Source organism: Leopardus geoffroyi, chromosome C3, assembly GCF_018350155.1.
Source record: "Leopardus geoffroyi isolate Oge1 chromosome C3, O.geoffroyi_Oge1_pat1.0, whole genome shotgun sequence".
Taxonomy (NCBI): domain Eukaryota; kingdom Metazoa; phylum Chordata; class Mammalia; order Carnivora; family Felidae; genus Leopardus; species Leopardus geoffroyi.
The window spans coordinates 43047396-43066809 of NC_059338.1; the positions used below are offsets into that span (position 1 = coordinate 43047396).

A 19414-nucleotide genomic window follows, 5' to 3' on the forward strand; every position below is an offset into this window, starting at 1 on the left:
GGGAGAGATCAGAGAGCATTTACTTAAAGTGAATTTTGAAGGATGAACTCAAAGTAACATGAACAGAGTTTGTGGAGGGCAGAGGAGTTGGAGAGAAGCATTCTGTTCTCTGGGAACAGCCTGTATTAACATCTTGAGGCAGAAAGAAGCCGGGTGGGCACATTCAGTGAACTTAAGAGAATGAAATTCAGGAGCGGGGGGTGAAGGGCAAGAGGAAGCTGGAAAAATAGGAACTAGATCATGAGCAGCCATGTTCCAGACTTTATCCTAACAATGAGAAGACACACAAGGTTTTTAAAGTAGGAAGCCAACTCTCGGTTGAAGTTAGTCAACTCTGAGGTTGTTCAGTGATTCCAAGGGTCCTCTCTACCTATTAGGGATTCTGTGATTCCTCATACAGCAGTGCCTATCCTACTCCAAGTGGTTCTCAGGAGAAGACACACTAAGTAAGATGAGTAACATGTAAGCAAGTCATTTAAATATCAGATCACTCTGTATCAGTTGTGAAAATTCAGCAAACCTCCTCCCGGCAGCAAGGGGCCAGACAGGGGGGGTGACTCTCTGCTCTTCAGATCTCTCCTTGTGATCCAAGTCAAGGTAAGATTGTGCCTATGGATTATTGTTAAGTAACTGGAACCCCTTGTTTATGCCTCAAATTTTCCAGTGGATGCATTCATGAGTACAGTAGACTCAACCATGAAAGGGCTGTTCCTCGAGCATAAGATGGTAGACCTGTCTCCCCCTGCTAGCTCCACCATTACTGAGAGCTGCGGCCCAGCCCCTGACCACTTTCCTTCTTCCCACGATCAGGAAGCCCACTCTGCATCCTTGAGTAGGTCAGAGGGCACCTGTTATTTTATAGCAGCTATCTTCTCAGGAAAGACTGGCTATCTCTTTTTCTCCTAACCTGCCCCGTGGATCCCATTGGCTAAGAGTGTCCACAGGTACCCAACAGTGGTTTAATATCAGGCACACAGGGACAGCTGTCCATACCTTTCATTCAGAGGCCTCTTACCTCATCACCACTCAAGCATCCCCCTACATAGCCATCAACCCAGAAGTCACCACCTCTTCACCAGCACCTCTGAGATCACTCCACACGTTCATAAACCAACAGATACTATGTCTGGCATAGTCGTCCTTCAATAAATGTTCATAGCATTGAATTGTTTAGTTTGGCCAGGGATGTTGGCACAATAAAACCATATTTCTACTGAAACTGGAGGAAATTTTTTAAAAGACCATGACTGCTTAATATTTAAACAAATTGTTCTCTGTTTAAACTATGGCATTTTTTTCTGCTGAAGGGAGAAACTGAGCAGAAACAGGTTTGCAATCCAGCATTGATCTTCCATATGGCTGAGTGTGACAAATAATGTCATTTGTCACAGATACACCAGTCACCAGCAGAATACTGAATGGTTCCCAACACAGGTTGAAAACAGTGGTTTCTCCTTTCCAATGCTTCTTTTTTTTTTTTTTTTTACTTTTTTATTCTAGGGCCCAGCTGCCTGTCAGTTACCAGGCTTACAAGCCAGCCAGTATTAAAGGGTGTTACCCTTGGTGGGAAGGAAGTCTTGTCTGGGGTGGGCATTAATAGTGGTGCCTATGACATGGCTTTCTCTCTTTTTCTCTCATGTACACATTACCTCCTACTTTGCCATTGCTTTTCAGGAGTGGCCGTAGTGGATACCCTTCGATGAGTCCGCTCTCCCCCCAGGAAATATTCCAGTTGGCTTGTATGGACCCAGCCGATGATGGACAGTTTCAGGAACAGCAGTCTCTGGTGAATGAATGAGTTACATGACCTCAAAAATATTTCCTTGGTTTCCTGATCCCTCCCATTCTCATTTCCAAATTTTATTTCATAGCTATGGTTTATCAGGAAAACCCTTTCCAGTAGTCCTGCCAGTTAGTTACCCCAGGAGTTTCCTGCTGTCTCTCCTTTCATAGCTGAATTTCTGATGTTCTGTGACAAATGCTTCCTCTGCAAATTTTACAATCCCAGAGGCCCCTTACCTACTGCAGGAACTTACACTGCTTCAGGCCAAACCTTCTTAACTTAAGCCTGTAAGCAGCAAATGTAGAAGCAAGAGTCAAAATCTTGCCTTGGATATGGGGCCTTAGGATGGACCGTCAGAATGAGTGGCACCAAATGGACAGCTTAGTGTAGCCAGGTACTGCTTCTGGGAACACAGGAATACCCTACGCCAGCCCTTGGGAGACGCCCTGCTCCTGGATCACTCAGTGGAGCACGTGTGAGTGACCGGCTGTCAGCCAAGAGTTACAGAACAATCTCTTACCTCTTTTCTGTGTGTCCCTTTGGATCACAATTCTACCAGCCAAGTACATTCTAAGAGGTCCCTAAAATCCTTCCCATAAGCCTAGAGTTTTGTTTTTGTTTTAATGTTTGAGAGAGCGAAAACGGGGTAAGGACAAGAGAGGTGGAGACACAGAATCCAAAGCAGGCTTCAGGCTCAGAGCTGTCAGCACAGAGCCCGATGTGGGGCTCAAACCCTCATGTGTGAGGTCATGACCTGAACCAAAGTCGGACGCTTAACCACATGAGCCACCCAGGTGCCCCAAGCCTATAGTTTTTTATTAGCATAAATGATAAAATTCCTGAGAAACCTCTTGAGTCAAGTTTAAGCTTGGAGAAGAGGGGGCACACTGACCTTTAGATTTTGCTAATACAAAGCTAACATGTGATTTCCAATGATAATAGACTTTACCATTATCCTTAGTTCAGGAGTCATCAGATCAGGTTCCTTCCTGAGCTTAGAATTAAACCCCAAGTGTTCATTGGCCTGGGAAGAAAAAGACAAAACCCAACATTTGCAAAAATCCATATAGACAGCTTATAGTAAGTTCTATGCCATTTTGATTATAATTCATCTGTTTTTTCTCTCCCCTTCTCTCCTGACCCCTCTTCACTGCTACCGTGCACCTCAGAGCCATCCTAGATGGATGATGTGGGTGAAATGTGGGACTGATCTGTTTATGGAGTGCATGTCTGCTGGCATGAGTACCCTCAGAGCAGGGCAAAACCCTTTGGTAGCTCAAATGGGTGATTCCGTCTCCAGTGACTGCAGAGACAGGGAATTCTGCATCGCTGTGTTTGGGAGACAGCTAGACCAGACCCTCGCATGGTATGAGTGCCTTAGGTGTTCTTGGTAAGGTAGGCAGGAAGCCTTGAACGAATTTCCTGCCTTTCTTTGTGAGGAATTTAGTACCATGGACTAATTGGTACAGATAGTTTGATTCTTAAAAGTGCCTCTCAGCATTTTACAGCTTGTCTGCCTCATGATGTGTCTGGCTGGGAAAATCTCAATAATGTGTCCTTTCTTTCACAGGGAGGCTTTCTTTATTACATCATTATTTCTGTGGGTTCCCCAGGGCTGAGCCGTAGTGCCAGGACTTTTTGGATATGTGTTCATCTCATTGTCAGTACTGGTGTCTGTAATTCAGTTCAGGTGTCAGCCCGTGCTATACTCTCACCACTGTGTACTCCTGCCCATCCCTTGGGGCCCCCTGCTCCACGTCCAGAGGCGTGGCCATGATTTGTGCGTGTGTCTTACACTACCTCTCACACCCCACAACCTGTAGTGTTGTTACCACGTCTGTTTCAAGTCGGACCTGTGTGCTTTATAAAGCATGTACTACAAACACTATAATTCCCTCAAGTGCACGTATCACATGTCCTAGGAAGGCAGTCCTCCCATTCACCCCAGTAACCACCCAACCACAGGGTCTTGGGCACGCTTTCTTCAGCAGTGCCCTATTCAGACAACTAGGTTGTTAAGGTATAATTTCCTAAATATAAAATAGCTTTTTTTTTTCTGGTTTATAATCTCCAGATGTCCAGGATATTTCTAGGTCTCTTTGGTGGCCATGTAAACATTTCCAAGGCAGCCCTACCCTTTATGCAATGACTATAGATCACGTACATTTGCCAAACTAACATTCTTTAGCCAGGAAAATAACAAAAAAAGTTGCACAGAGACTTAGAAGGGTGGATTGGAAATCTCTAATTCTCTAGAGTGGCACAGCCCAGTATAACAGCCACTACCCACATGTGGCAGTTGAACATTTGAAATGTACTAGTCCAGACTGAGATGTGCGATAGGTAGACTTGGTGCAAAAAAAAAAAAAAAAAAAAAGTGAAATATCTTCATTTTTTAGATTGATTACATGTTGACATGAGAATATTTGGATATATTGGATTAAATAAAACACACTGATAAAACTACTCTTTTAAATGTAGTTACTAGGAAATTTAAAATTACATAGGTAGTTTGGATTATTTTGGACTCTGCTAGTTTAGAGCATCCCTGACAGCATCACCTACCACATTTTTCAAATGGTTTCAATCTTAGGAAAGCTCTCAGCTAACAAAATCATGTCTTAAGGTTTGAGATGATATATTTGACACCAGAAATTGGTGACTTTCCTTAGAGTAGGAATTTCTATTTGTTTATTTTTCTTAATTTTATCTATTTATTTTGAGAGAGAAAGAGAGTACAAGCAGGGGAGGGCCCGAGAGAGAGGGAATCTGAAGCAGGCTCCCTACCAACAGCTCAGAGCCTGAAGCGGGGCTCAAACTCACGAACCGTGAGATCATGACCCGAGCCAAAACCAAGAGTTGGACGCTTAACTGACTGAGCCACCCAGGCACCCCAGTAGTTTCTATTTAGTTGATAAATAGGCTTATTCTTTTAATCTGAAGAAGCCAACGCTACCAACTCTCAAAAAGTAGACTTCACGTATCTAAGAAGTATTATGACTCATAATACTTTACAGAGCTATACAATCTGAAACATTGCTTAGTAGTAAATAAAAGTGATAAATACTAGACTAGGAAAGGTAATCTTTACCTTTTAATCCCAGGTAGAGCTTTCTGTTTGGGACATCTGGTATACCACATGTGCATACATAAATGGACACATATGTACACATACAACTGAGACCACAAAGATGCAAGTCTGTCTTCTAAAAGCCATTTTTGTTATGGAGGAGGCAGAATCATCCACTGGAGGTGAGAAGCAATGAGATGGAACCAAGTCCCACAAGCGTGGCTGTGTGTTTATTTCCAGGAGCCAGAGGTTAGTGAATTAAAAAGCGTGCAGTCCTCTAACCATGGCATCTACCTTCCTTCGGACACCCAGGAGCATACGGGATCTGGGAGGGCATCCTCTATGCCACGCCTGACTGTGGATCCCCAGGTAAAAAGCTATCACCACCTACCCTATGCAGTGGCATCCTGGGCTGTATTGAATTGGTGGGTTATGAAAAAACATCTGATATTACCAGGTGAGCTCTTGACTTGCCCCCATCCCTTCCCTACAAGAAAAATCTGGCTCATGGGCCATCTTTAGTAGAGCCTACTCCTCCACAGTGTGTTTTCAAGGAAGCCCTAACCATAACAGTCTAGCCAGCAAAATGGTATAACTCCTTCCGGATGGGATCAACATTCTCAAGACTCAACCAGCCATGCAAGAAATATTTTACAGGATTTTCCCTGCGTATTTTTCCTTTTCTCCTTTCCTGGTTCCCCCAGCACATATGCAATTACGTACACACACAGCTCTGTGTCAGGACCGTCTGTCCTAACCAGTGCAGGCCACGCCTCATTTGTCTGTTTTCCTGGCTTCTTTTTTTCTGTCTGTCTGTCTCACATCAAGTTTTGACAGAGACAAGAAGTTTTTGTGGATCTGTTTTAACATCTGTGGCAAATCAAAAATGCCAGAGTTTAAGGTGGGACTAGGATGGAACCCATGATAGAGAGCAGTTCAATCTTAGATGCTGCCCAGTGACAGGCTCTCCTAAGCTCCCAGGCTACATGGCAGGGGGGCCTTCTCTGGCGAGGGGAAACAATAAAAGGCAAAGCTGTGCTTCTTGTGTGGTGCAGACTTTTTTTGACAATTGCCTTCACATATTCCAAGGTTCACTGCAGGTCCTGGCTGAGTTCTTCTGGTAAATGGCTGTATGGGAAGCTTACCCTGTGTACTCAGCTGCTTGCTTTCCTGAGCACGAAGAAAAGACCCTAGTTAAGTCTCAGTATCTGTGTTAATATAGCATAAGACACTTTCTGGAACAGCCTCCTTCAGCTCAGGTCTGAGCAAGAGGGATTCAAGGGAAGTTATGCTTTGCAACGTTCAATAATTTCTATCTCACTTCTTCCCTAATTTTAGAACCTTCCAGTAATTAATCTGGATTTTGTGTTCCTCTGGGGGGGGGTTCACATTTCCAGGTGGTGACAGACCCTAGCTCCATGAGACGCTCATTTTCCACCATTCGGGATAAGCGTTCAAATTCCTCATGGTTGGAGGAATTCTCCATGGAGAGAAGCAGTGAAAACACCTACAAGTCACGTCGCCGGAGTTACCACTCCTCCCTGAGACTGTCAGCTCATCGCCTGAATTCTGACTCAGGTGAAGGGGTCTTCACTGTTCACCTCTTTTCAGGCTCCCGCCCTGACGACCAATTCTGGCAAGAACTGAAAATCACTGGAACAGGATTCAGATAAGGATGCAGGTTGAGGAGAGTGAGGGAAGGAAGAACACTCATGACCAGAAGTGGCTTCCCTTTGTGACTCATCCCAAAATGAAGTCCTCTATATTCATCCTAAAGGCTGAAATTTCTTTCTTTCAGAGTAGGGCTATAGAAATCATTAAAATGTATAGCGTTATTGAAGCAATTATGTTGTATACCTGGAACTAATTTAACCTTGTATTTCAGTTATATTTCAATAATAAAAAAAAATTGAGATTTTCAAATGGCCTTCTGCAAAACCCCTGGGGTTTGCTAGGAGGCCTCTGATATATTCCTGGCAGGGTCTGGGCTCTCACCTCCAACTCTGCTTCAACTTCGATAGTGTTACCGGGAATTGTTTTAGGTATTTGAGTTTCATTTTTTGTTGTTTTTTTTTTTGTTTGTTTGTTTGTTATCAGTATGACCCTTTTCCTTAAAACAATCATTAGCAAATCATTAGTCTACTTCAAACGCTGTTTTGCTAGATGAGGAAACAGATATTAAAAAGCAGTGACATGCCTGTAGCATAGGGCCAGTAATTCACAGAAATGGGACTAGAAGCCCTCAATGGGACTGAAACCCTTTGACCTCCATCCCTTCTACTGGTGCCATCTTGCCCCCCAAAAGTTACACACCCATGTTTAGGACGTAGAGAATTCCTGGGCCAGGGTGTTGGCAAAGATTCTATCTTAATTGTGTCTAGGGTTAACAGAAGCAGAAGAGAACCAATTGCATCCTTTGGCCTATGTGTCTGCACACTTACCTCTTCACAAAGGGTAGTTTTCCAAACTTTCCCTCCTGCCTCTGACATGCCTGGAGAAGCTGGGGTTCTTTAGGGGCTCAGTCCCAGGCTATATGACATCTCTTTATGTTCAGAGGCCAGTATGGGTAGAATTGTGACCAGATGCTTTTGTCTTCTCTCCCAGGCCACAAGTCTGACACCCACCGCTCAGGGGGCAGAGAGCGGGGACGGTCAAAAGAGCGAAAGCATCTTCTCTCTCCCGATGTCTCCCGCTGCAACTCAGAGGAGCGAGGGACCCAGGCTGACTGGGAGTCCCCTGAGCGCCATGAGTCCAGGTCTCCCAGCGAGGGCAGGTCACAGACCCCCAACAGACAGGTGAGCATGGAGAGGAAGTGGAGCCTCTAGAAAGATAGGGAGGAGTGGTCTGTTAACATTAGGTGCAAAATATGGGCACCCACACAGACCTTGGTTTCACAGGAAACTATATCCATTGTGCGCAGAAGTTAGCTACTCATGCTTGTGCACTTACAAAGGATAGGAATTCACAGAAAACCAGGTAGTTCCCCCAAGAAAGACAATGGTATTGAGAAGTCATTCCATCTCAGTCCTCAGAACCCAGAGGTACAAAGTCCCAACAAATACATGCATGAATGTCTCAGCCAGATTTAGGAGGAAAAGATCACCTTTATCCAAAAAAATTTCTTTGACCAGTTACATGATCCTAAGTATTAGTTAGAATGGTGATTCATCCCTCAGCACAGGATTTATAAGTTGGATCAGTTCAACCTTACTGACCTAGCTTCCAGCCATCGCAAGAAGACCACCTTCTTCTTCTAGACTATTGTTGAAACACCATACTTTGCCCAAAAAACAACTACCCAAGCTATGTGAAAACATGCTCTAGCCCTGCTCTCCTCCTCCCAGCCCTACCATGGGTGTCAGAGCCCAGATGGGAGATCCAGTCAACAGCAGTGAGCAGAGGGGAGGAGGAGGGGCTAATAGAGACTTTTAGAGGCAGTGGAGAACTTTCTTCTAGAGTAGTGGCTTTCAAATTTCAGTGCAGAACATAATCACCAAAGCATAGCCTTGGAGCCTAAAGCATTCTACTTCAGTAGTGAGACCAGCTAGAAAGGGAAACCCAGAAGTCTGCAGTTGAAAGGATCCCTTCTTCCCCAAGAGTTTCTGAGCAGGTGGCTCATGGGTCACACATACCTTGAGAAATACCTTCCAGAAGGTCCGTTTACTGGCACTGGGCTCAGGGACCCTTGGGAATAAATAGGTGAGCAGGTCACGTAAGGTCTGAGGAAGCAGCTGGTCATGTGGGTGAGTTAACATCAGCAAGCCACTGAAGACTCGAAGGCAAAAGTGAAGAGGAGGGAAGGTGTTTGCCATTCCTTCAGATCCACTTCCCAAGAAGGATTTCCCAGACACCAGCCCTAGAGCATTCATTCATCTTTCCTGTAAGTGGTCTTTCTGAAAAGTCCCAAGGCTTTCTTTGGTGAGCCACTTGTAACATATATAGAGCTTCCAGATCTTTGCTACTTGGAAGTGTTTGTCGCATGGTCCGGCACTGGGAGCTTGTTAGAAGTGCAGAGTCTCAGGCCTCAGCTGCAGTTTAAATGGACCTGCCCTGGCCTATGTGGCAGAGACTCCTCAGTCTCAGTTAATCCCTGCATTCCTAGGGGAGGGGACTTGCAGATGGGACCCCAACTCAGCCCTCCCTCCCCCAGAGCCCAGACTCCACAGGCTCTCTGTTAGAAGGGTTAGGGGCTGTAACAGGGCCACAAATAGGGATCAGGCCCAGCCCTGCCTAACATGCCATGTCTGTCCCACTGCACAGGGCACAGGTTCCCTCAGTGAGAGCTCCATCCCCTCCATCTCTGACACCAGCACTCCGAGACGAAGTCGCCGGCAGCTCCCACCCGTGCCACCAAAGCCTCGGCCCCTCCTTTCCTACAGCTCCCTGATTCGACACACGGGGAGCATGTCTCCACCGGCTGATGGAAGCGAGGGTGGCTCTCCACTGGCCTCCCAAGCCCTGGAGAGCCCTGAGGCCAGCCTGGCGGAGTCTTCCAGCTCCCGGCACGTACAGCAGGGTCAGCACGCCTCCCCACAGCGCTACATCTCCGAGCCCTACCTGGCCCTGCACGAAGACTCCCACGCCTCGGACTGTGGCGAGGAGGAGACGCTCACCTTCGAAGCAGCTGTGGCCACCAGCCTGGGCCGCTCCAACACCATCGGCTCAGCCCCACCGCTGCGGCACAGCTGGCAGATGCCCAATGGGCACTATCGACGGCGGAGGCGCGGGGGGCCCGGGCCAGGTGTGATGTGTGGGGCTGTCAGCGACCTCCTGAGTGACACGGAAGAGGACGACAAGTGCTAGAGGCTGCTCCCCCCTCCGATGCATGCTCTTCTCTCACACGGAGAAAACCAGGACCGAATTGGGAAGCCAGTGCTGCCCGGGGGGGAGGATGAGGGAGGAGGAAGAGAGAAGGACACCATGCATTATTGGACAAGACGAAGGAAAGGACCCAAGGAAAACCAGTCGAATGCGCCCAATTGCTTTACTTCCCTTTGCAAGATGGGCACTGCCATAGTTTTGCCTCTTTGCTGGGGAAAGGAAATACAAGAACACAGAGGGTTATTCCCACGGCAGAAGGGACATGAGGATGGCTTTGCTTCCCCTTGCCCCTTCCCACTTTTCTCTAAGCCGTGGAGGGATGGAGCTGGCCTGTGTCTACGCCCCTTGCCCTGAAAAGCCTGGAAGATTTTTCTGGCTCTTAACTGGGGAGTCGTGGAGGCCACAGGAGAGGAACCTCCTCCCTCACCAGCTCTTGCTCCCTGGCCAGCACCACTGCCATCAGGGCAACCGCAACGGCATCTCATGCATTACCCTCTGGCTTGCTTCCCCCAAAGAAGCACAGGCTAAGTTTAGGAGCCTTGGATGCCAAGGATAGGAGGCAAGGAGGGAGGGAAAAGCTGAAGTGGAACAAGGGGTCAGGGTGCCGTGGCAGCAGCAGCAAGGGCTGGTCTGGGTGAGCAAAGCCATAGTCCAGCAGCCCAGACCACAGGGGAGAGGCTCAGAGAGATGATTAATGGGTGGTGTTGGGGGCAACAGTCCTGTCTCTTGGAAGCCTGTCACCCACTCAGTAGGTGCTGCATTAGGGTAGGCCAGGGAGGTCCCTCAGGCTCCACAGAGGTCCCTGACGCTCCAGGAAGGGTGATATTTTAAAAGAATTTAACCCCTCTGGCCAGCGCACCAGCTGGTGTGAGCAGAGGTTCAGCCTTCCTGCTGGAGCCCCATGCTCTGCCAGGCCTTAGCCCTGCAAATGCTGGTCATAAGGGATCCCTGAGGGGGCTGGGGGCCATTTAAGGCACAGTCTGTTTTCCAACCAGTCTAGAAGAACGTGGAACAGTCCTACAGTTGTATCAGCACATACAGCCAAATGTCAACCTAGACTCTGGCCCAGGAGCCCGCGGGCCTCTCTGCCAGTCCCTGACCAGGCAGCACACATAAACCCAAGGTGGGCCCTACATCACCTGGTAGAGACTTCTAGAGAGAGAGGAAAGGCAGACAGATTGAAATGAGAAGCTTCCATGGGAGCATCAGTGTGAGTTTGCTGAGGACCTCCTGGGAGGAGGGGCCCTTGGTCTGGCAGCTTCCTCAGCCAGCTTGTGCTTAAGGGTCAGTTTGGCATGATACTTGGAAGGTGATCAGTAAATATACCTCAGCTTAGACCTGGGCTGCTCCTCCTAGCAAAGCAGGCTCTGACGGGGCCTCATCACATCATGTGATGAGACTGGGCTTTACCCCTCCCCAGAGTAAGAGCTGGGCAGAAGACAGCCTCAGGCCACTGTGTCCTTCTTAACTCCCCAATCTCAGAAGCGTTACGAAAAAGAGAGCCTTTCTTGGCTAATCCGTGCTCCTCTTGTTTCGACTGTCCATTCAGGGAAGCACATCACTCTCTATCTGGTGGAATGCACCGTCCCCTTCACTTCCTCCCTGGGCTCATCACAGTAAGGAGAAGGATCCCCGGAGAAGGGCGCCAGGCAGGGCTTTCCCTGCTCCACCAGGAGCAGATGGGGCTTTCCTCGCAGGACCCTCCCCTGGCCTGACATCACAGTGGACAAACACTCTTTTTTATCCTCCTCCAGCCAAAACAGACTCCACCTCTTGGGTAGGAGAAGTTAGGGGCTGTTGTTTTTCTTAGAAGGAGCCTCTTTTTACTTATGAAGCTTTTTGTTTGTTTTGGTTGAAATGGAACTAAGGAGTAGTTGCATCAACCCCGAAAAGCCAAATACAATCACGTGGCTGCAGGATCATTTGTCATGGCTCTGCCTTCTCTTCTAGGTATTGATGCAGCTTCATGACCCATGGTCAGCCCCTCCGATCAAAGGACTCCCAGGGCAGGAGACCAGTGAGGCAGAACATAAGCTGCCTCCCCTCAGACCTTCCGCTCACTTTCATTTTCATCTCCCGCTGAGCACTTGTGTACTCGGGAGTAGCTAGCAATGTGAACATGACCGTGGAACGCCCCGATCCTAACAGGCGTGTGCTTTACACAAGACTCAGGCGCTGGGCCTCATAGTGTGGTAAAGGTTTCCTCTGCTCAGCATCATTTCGTGCCAAAGTGCTGCTGTGGGCTGCTTTCTGTGCACAAAATTGCTTTCTTCCACCTCAGAAACGCAGCTTTCCCTGGGGACAGGCCCACAACAGGACAGCCGTTCTGAGTCAGCAAGTCTATTGCATTGTGTTTTGAGAAAAGGAATTGAAGCGATATCTTAAGCCATTTCAACAGCAGGAGAAATTTGGGCTGGCAGAGCAATTACCAGAAATGGAATTTGCCTGTAAACCACATTACGAACACTAAATTTGCCATGCCAGGAAAACTTCCTGGACACCTGAACTCCTTAAACCCCTATATACACAAGAATTTGAGTCTTAAACGAAGTGCTGCCCTGCAGACACAGTCTCCCGACCAACCACCTGCGTTTTTCTAGATCAGTTTCCCCTGACCAAGAAATTGGGTTTCTTCTCCCTTAGCCTGCATTTATCTTTCCATTAAGACCAGAAAATAAAAGTCTTCAGTTAAGTCACAGAACTCATTATCATAATCTTCTTCTAACCATTTCCTTCTGCCTGTTGATAAGTATGAACTCTCACCTTCCCTCTAATAGTTGACCAGGACACCCCTTCCTACTTACCAGATTCTGCCTCTTCTCTTTCCCTTGTAAAGCAGCCCCTTGAGATCTCAAAACATGTGCTTCTCTTTGGATTAAAAAAGTGTGGCAGCATCTCAAGAAATGCCAAGCAAACTGCGAACACTATCAGTGTTTCAGACAGTGTTATCAGACTTAGTACTGCAGGTCCCCTCAGAAGAATCTTTATATATTCAGTTTCCCTTGCTAATATTAGTCTTCAGCATCCTCTCAAAACAAAGAAGGAGTGAGGGAGAGAGGAAGGGGAAAAAAAAGAAGGAAAAGAAACCAAGGTGGAGAGATAGTCTATGTCTGTGTTTAGATACTCCTCTCTTCACTCACAGCTCCAGGCAGACTTCTAGTAACTCACGTGTCTCCCTCTCTCAATCCCCATGAGGTCAGAATGCCAGCCGGCCTTCAAACATAGGAGTAGAGCTCTAGGTCAAGAGGCTCTGTGAACCAGGGTCAGGATAGAATTACCTCCACTATAAAGAGGGTGTACCCTTGAATGTCCCCCCCAGGGTCAACATAAGCCATGAACACAACTGCCCAATGTGGATCTGTCCCTTCTTCTAGCTGAGGAATCAATTTCTATTCTGGGCTTCACTTCTGCTCACTACTCACTGTCCCTACAGGGTACTGAAATCACGGACATTTCTCTGAAGCTGAAATCCAGATGTTCTGGATTTTGCGCTCTCTTGACTCTGGGACCACAAAAAGACAACCCTGTATCCCACCATTCAGCCGGCATCTTCTTTCCATACACACAGCCACCTCTCGTACAACCTTTGTGATGAGCCTGAGTGTCTCCTGCCTTCTATTCTTCTATCCCAGCCCTTGCTCTGCTGCATGTTAGCATTGACCCAACTCCTGAGATGGTTAAATTCACCTAGTCCAGGCTTGTTTGTTGATGTGCCTGCCTCTGCTGTGGGGGAATGCTTTGATCTCATGAAAATGGTTGGGGATTCACCAGGTGATACAAGGTGATCTGAAACAGTATAAGGTACAGTACTATTGGGGCATGATGGGGATATGAAATGTTTGCATACTCAGTGAAAGCCTACTGCAGGCAAATTAGGTCTCTCCTGGCATAATAGAACAGAATTTAATAATTTTTTTTTTAAAGAAAGTTCTCAATTTTTCATTACATCCTATTTCTAAAGCCTGTTCTGGATGTCTCATTTTTGGACAGAGTTTGTCTTTAGTAGGTTGAGCCAAGGATACATGGAGATTCATTTCTCAGCTAAGCTATAATAGATATTATGAGGTCATGTAAAGAAAAGGTATATGTGTAACAGGCAGGGAGCAGATAGTCCTCTACCTTGGAGGGACTTTGTGAAACTGGAAGGTTAAGGAATTTTCACCCTTTTTTTTTTTATTTGAATTAGTTTCATGTTTGTTATGATGTGAGACCTTCAAAGGCATGGTGCCAGTGTGCACAAAGATCATGGTGAGGAGAGGCATTTCCATGCCTTGGGGTAGCCTCTTCCTCACCAGATTCTCCCTTCCTGTCCATTCTTCCTCCCTAGATTCCCAGGCCTTGAGCATTGTCTGAGAGGTTTAGGTGAGGTCATTGTAAGGCAAAATAAAAGAGAGAAGTGGTCCCCCTGCAAGTGGCCAGTTGGAGTGTCATGTTTTAATTCCAGACAAGAGCCCCACAAGGAATCAGGTCTAGGTTTGGATAAATCTATCTCCATACTGAGACTCTTAATTTAATAAAAGCCAAACAGAATTAACTCAGGACTTAGGACCTAACCTTTGCATGACAGGATCAGAAGAGACGCCACATTAATGAGTGCTGCCTGTATTTGCAGCTCTTTCTGTCTTTAGTTTTCTCTTCGGCGAACCACCCAGTATATTGTAGCCATTTATCCCAATGGGCCCCAGCTGATGGCTTCTCTGCTGGTTGCAGTAGCAGGCTTAGCTAATGACAGCTGAGGTGATCTGTCAGCCATCATGTGCTGACTGACCCTCATTCAGTCAGAAGAACACAGACGTACCACATGGGGGATTGGATAAAAAACTGAACTATCTTTGGTTTCTGATGGCCATCTTTTTCTTCCCTTAAATCCTTCCTGCTTTGACCCTCTGATGCTTAGGCATCCTGGAGAAATCACTCCAAGCCAAAGATAACAGATCCATAGATTGTCCCAGCCTACCCAAAGGGCCTGGAAAGCTTCGCTTAACAAAACTCAAGCCAGTTGGTGGAGAAATATGAATGAGACTCACACAGAGTCTAATGGAGAGCTGGGGTGTCTCCAAACTGCCCTTCTATTTTTGTAGACTTCTTCCTTCTGCTCCCTTCCCTCGTGCTAAAAATGGGGAGAAAGGGACACTAGTATCTTGACCTAAATGCAAACGATTTTATAATAAGCCATGCTACTATGTAAATACATTATTGAGGCTTGAATTCTTATTTCTGGGGGTGTGAAAGAGTTGAGCAAATCTGATTTTAAAAATGGTAAGGGGATCTATGTTTATTTTTATTTGGTATCTTTTTGTTTCGATTTTTTGTAACCTGCTCTAGAATAACAATGAAGGATAAATATGTGCTCTGCAGTGTTTCTGAATCAGCTTCTAATTAATTTCCATCAAACTTAATATATTTAAACCAAAAATATGAGGTTATATAGTACCAGTTCCCTCTTCTCTCTGTGTTTCTTTTGTCTGTCTTCTCCTTCTAAGTCAGTCTCTGTCTCTTGTTTCTAGGGACATAAAATGTAACCTACATTAATGTAAAGTTTCCTGAAAACTTCAGTGAGAGCCAAGGAAAGAATAGAATGGATATAGATTTTTTTTCCCCAGTACATCTTTAATCAATAAGTAGGAAATTTAGGTCTTGAGAAGATAAAATGTTTAGGAGTATGGTAATCTGGAAATGAAAATTATTGGGGGCCAAAAATAATTCTATTTCAGCCTTCCGTACTAGTGCCTTCAGCAAGGGTATTGCATCTACATGCTTTATTTCCCTCACTAGGAAAATTGAAATACTAAAGCTTGGCTAATTAATGGGTGTGTCATAGTGTTTGTAAGTAAATTACTATCACATCATTTAAAGTTCTTCGTCTCCACAAATCAACTTAGAAAAATCTTCTGTCCTTATATCCCACTAAGGACCTATGAAATTCTTGGCATTGCTATAAGCATTCAATTTTTTGGAAGAAACTTCATGTTTACTGGAACCTGAATCCCAGATTTGCTTTATTTTCACCATCTCTTCTTCCCATTTTCCTTCCTTTTTTTTTTTTTTTTTTTTTTTAGCTAAGAAAAAAAAAGTTGACTTTTGTTTTTGTTTTTAACGCAGGAAAGAAGTTGAGTTTTCATGGTCAGACCTTCCTGGTACCTTCTTTTTGTGGACACTTAAGCCAGTCATAGATCAAATAACCATTCTCTAATGCTTAGGATCCTCACAAAGTCCTCTTCTCTAACCCAACATTGACACAGGAGTCTTTTCTCTCTCTCTTTGTTCTGCCAGTTTGTCAGAGGTAAGGGATTCTCTCTATATTCTGGAAACAGATCGGTAGCATCTATACCAACTACTACTGTTTCCTCTTCGGTTCACTCAGAGGTGGGCCCCAGAACTGAAAGGACACTAAAACAAAGCTGCCAAATCCAAATTTGACCTTATTTGGTGACTCAGTTTTCTTTCCAGTACTCTGATTTCTTTTAGCACTAGTCTGTACCACATAGGAAACCCACTGCTCAAAGCAAGTCTGTTAGAAGTCTGTATAAGGGATGAGCAGGAAAAACACACTCCAGAATCTCAAGGTGCCATTAATCAATTTAAAAAATAAAGGTAAAATGAAATGAGGGCTAAACAATGTAATCTAACTGCCAATTAAAGTATACAGTAGTTCTGGTCTTAGCTACATTTGATGTAGTGTTCTACCACATTAAGCAGATCCCAACAGATATAGTAAAAACATAGGCATTGAATTTTAATGCCTATCAATGGGGATATATACTTAGCCTGCAGGCCAAACTTCAACCAGTGTTTTTCTATCCTGGTGTTTTGTGAACAAGCCAAAATTTATACAAAGCCACCGTAAGTGCTGCACTTGCAGAGGAACCTCCCACTCGGTGATATTAGAGAACAGTCCAACTCCACTCAAATTGAGTCCCAAATTTGAAACTCGTCCAGAAAAACCCAATGGAGGAGAAAAATCTAATGCATCAAGTATAGTTGGCATTTTGTAGCTGGGGCAATGTGGGCAGAGGCTAGGAAGACAAGCTATAGAACAAAGAGAAGGTTGAGATGGAAAATACCAGCTAGACCCAGGAACAGAATTGTGTGACCTGAGATCGTCTCTTATACTAGATCACTGGTAAACTTGTTAGCACGATACTGGATTCAGAGAAGTTCTCTCTGCTAAACTCACCAAAGGTAGTGGATTTGAAGCCCTCAAAGGATTAATAGAGAACTTTTCCAGAACTGGGAGATGGAGAGAAAGGAGGTTCTTGCTTTAAAGCAGCCCGAAGACCATCTCTGTGACTTTAGCAACTCTTCATTATAGTAGTGCCAATAGTGGAGAGATTTTACTGATCTTCCTAGTGGTACAAGTGCCACGGGAGGGGAGAGGGATGGTGAGTGGGACAGGGGATGAGCTTTATCAGGAACAGATTTCAAACTGCGAAGGGTGCACCGGTACCAGCCTCAAAGGATAGCATTACAAAAAAGTAGACAACCGGGTGTCCAGGCCATGCCCTCTGTCCTTTGGGACTTAAGGTCAGGCCATTCCCGCCTTGATTTGCTCTTAGAAGATGAGCATGTAAGACAGGATCAAGAGAAAAATTGGGTGCTTTGTCTTAGGCTGTTAAAACGCTGCCACCTGCATTACAAAACATACGTGAGTCAAGACACTAGAGACACTTCCTTATGGGCAGCATCCACTGCGGTGTGCCAGCCTGACACCCCTTCAGTAATGGTGGGTGAATGGCAGCCAGTGCTGGCTCGCCTAGAGTATCGGTGCATCTTTCCTAAAGCCAGAGTTCAGCACTGCATGTTGACCAGGTGGATATCCTGTAATATAAATGCTCGTTTGGATCCAAAAGGAAAATTATTAAAAATAAAAGAAAGATGAACAAATTTAATGTTTGGGGGGGGTCAAAGAAAAGAATAAATAAAACCTTGTTGTAAAGAATTAATCGGCCTGATTGCCCTCACTCTTGTTTCTTTGCTCCCTAAAAAGGGAGGTCACAGGAGTGAAACCTCGCCAGAACTCTCGGGGTAAGTGGCAGCAGGTTCTGCAGTGCAGTTGGCTGACATCTGGTCAGCCCAGCTAATGAGGAGGAATTCTAGAATTTCTCAAAGTTTTACCCTGGCCCTGAAAGATTTTCTTTTGTTAAAAGTATTGCCTTGGAGGAAACAAACAACAACAATAAAAATAGGTGACAAACTGGTTCCCTGAACATGTTATTTTCTGGCCAGAAAAATACTATCTCTAGGTAAGTAGTTTTAAATTAGACAGGGAATCTATGGAACACAAGGCTTTGTAAGTAAAAGAGCTACAACCAGCCTCCTCTCCAAGAGAGGACACTCACTTAGCTGCCAGGTTCAGGAAGGAGATGACACCCCAAGACTTGGAGGAGATACTGCCTATTCTTTCCCTCTGCCTGTATTACTCCTCATTTAGTCATAATAGCTCCTGAGTAAGGGAAAGCAGCAGTCCTCAGGTCCCTAGGGAAGCATCATCTTCTAATCCTAGTGTTGGGTTTATTGTTTGAATAAATTCTTCTATCAATTTAATGGAAACCAACTTCTAGAAAGAGTCCTCTATCTCTGCAGTTCTATCAAAGATGACTTCTCAAGTCCTAATGTACATGACTTTTTAAAGAGCTTTCTTATGATTAAAACCATCAAAAAATATGTTGGGTGGCCAAGTAGTCAGAACCCTTGGAGTCTGGATTGGAAATCTCAAAGATCTTGTTCAAGTCTCAGAGTTTATTTTCCAGTCATAATTTCTTTCCCATGGCTTCTACCTCCACTGAAGTTGGAAAGACAGAATTTGAAGAACAATTTTACCTAATTACACACTTCTATGGGATGACTAGTTGGTTTGGGCAAAGGCTGGTTTGTAAGAAATTTTTACATTGATTGATGAGGGGTTTGTTTTTGGTTTCTTTCTAATCCATAGTATCCATAGGTCCATAGTATTTCCCAGGCTAATGGCACTAGGAAACACATATAAAGGAAAATAGACCCTACTCTGAACTTCTCTCTGGTGTTCCTGTATTATGCCTCTGAGCATCTATTGGTTACCCTAACACAACTTGTCCCTTAACCTAAGTTTTGCCTCTGGGATATAATAAAACTTGCCTTTACTTGTATACCATGTTCTTTTGCTAATAAACTAGGAAAGTTTGCAAACCAGAGACCAAGATTTCAGTTCCTTAGATACTTAAAACACAAAATGTTGGGACTAGTCACAAGTGCATATAGCTTTAGAACACCATAAACATAATAGGCAACAAAGAGCAGGAAGACAAATGCAAGTTCTGGGGTCAGATCCACCCGAATTCCAATCTGTGTACCACCATTCCTGAACTGTGTGCCCTTGAGCAAGCCATTTAACCTTAAAGTCACTTTCTTCATCTTTACAATGGGGACAATTATCACAAGACCTGAAAGGGTTATAGTACACAGTGAATGTGTTTTCGCATATAAAGAGAACAATCAGTGTGTTCCCATAAGAGGAACTGGTACAAGTCAGGTACCACCATCATAGTCATCACTGTTGTCACTTACAAGTACATTCCCCAAACCCAAGAAACTGAATGCTTCAGAGACACAGTCCAAAAGGGAATAAATTAGCTTTGAAAAGCAAGCAAGTCATTATTATATATCTATTTTTAAATAATGCCTCCTCTCTTTTCTCAGCAACAAGCTCTAATTTGCTTATTCTTCACTTCTAATTTCCATATTCATTTAATAACAAAATGGGG

General features: G+C 45.1%; 1 protein-coding gene across 9 annotated transcripts in view; it reads left to right on the forward strand.

Moving 5' to 3' along the window:
* CACNA1E (calcium voltage-gated channel subunit alpha1 E) overlaps positions 1-18844 on the forward strand; it is a 497854-nt gene extending 479010 nt beyond the window's left edge. For 6 of the 9 annotated variants that reach the window (XM_045452580.1, XM_045452576.1, XM_045452575.1 and 3 more), the window contains 5 exons: positions 1675-1786; positions 5094-5222; positions 6251-6431; positions 7458-7648; positions 9114-18844. In XM_045452580.1, the coding sequence (XP_045308536.1) occupies positions 1675-1786; positions 5094-5222; positions 6251-6431; positions 7458-7648; positions 9114-9656 (1156 nt within the window). In that variant the 3' untranslated portion in view covers positions 9657-18844. The remainder of the gene's footprint in view (positions 1-1674; positions 1787-5093; positions 5223-6250; positions 6432-7457; positions 7649-9113) is intronic. The other 3 variants (XM_045452582.1, XM_045452584.1, XM_045452583.1) reach the window with 1 other exon arrangement.
* Positions 18845-19414: the final 570 nt, after the last annotated feature.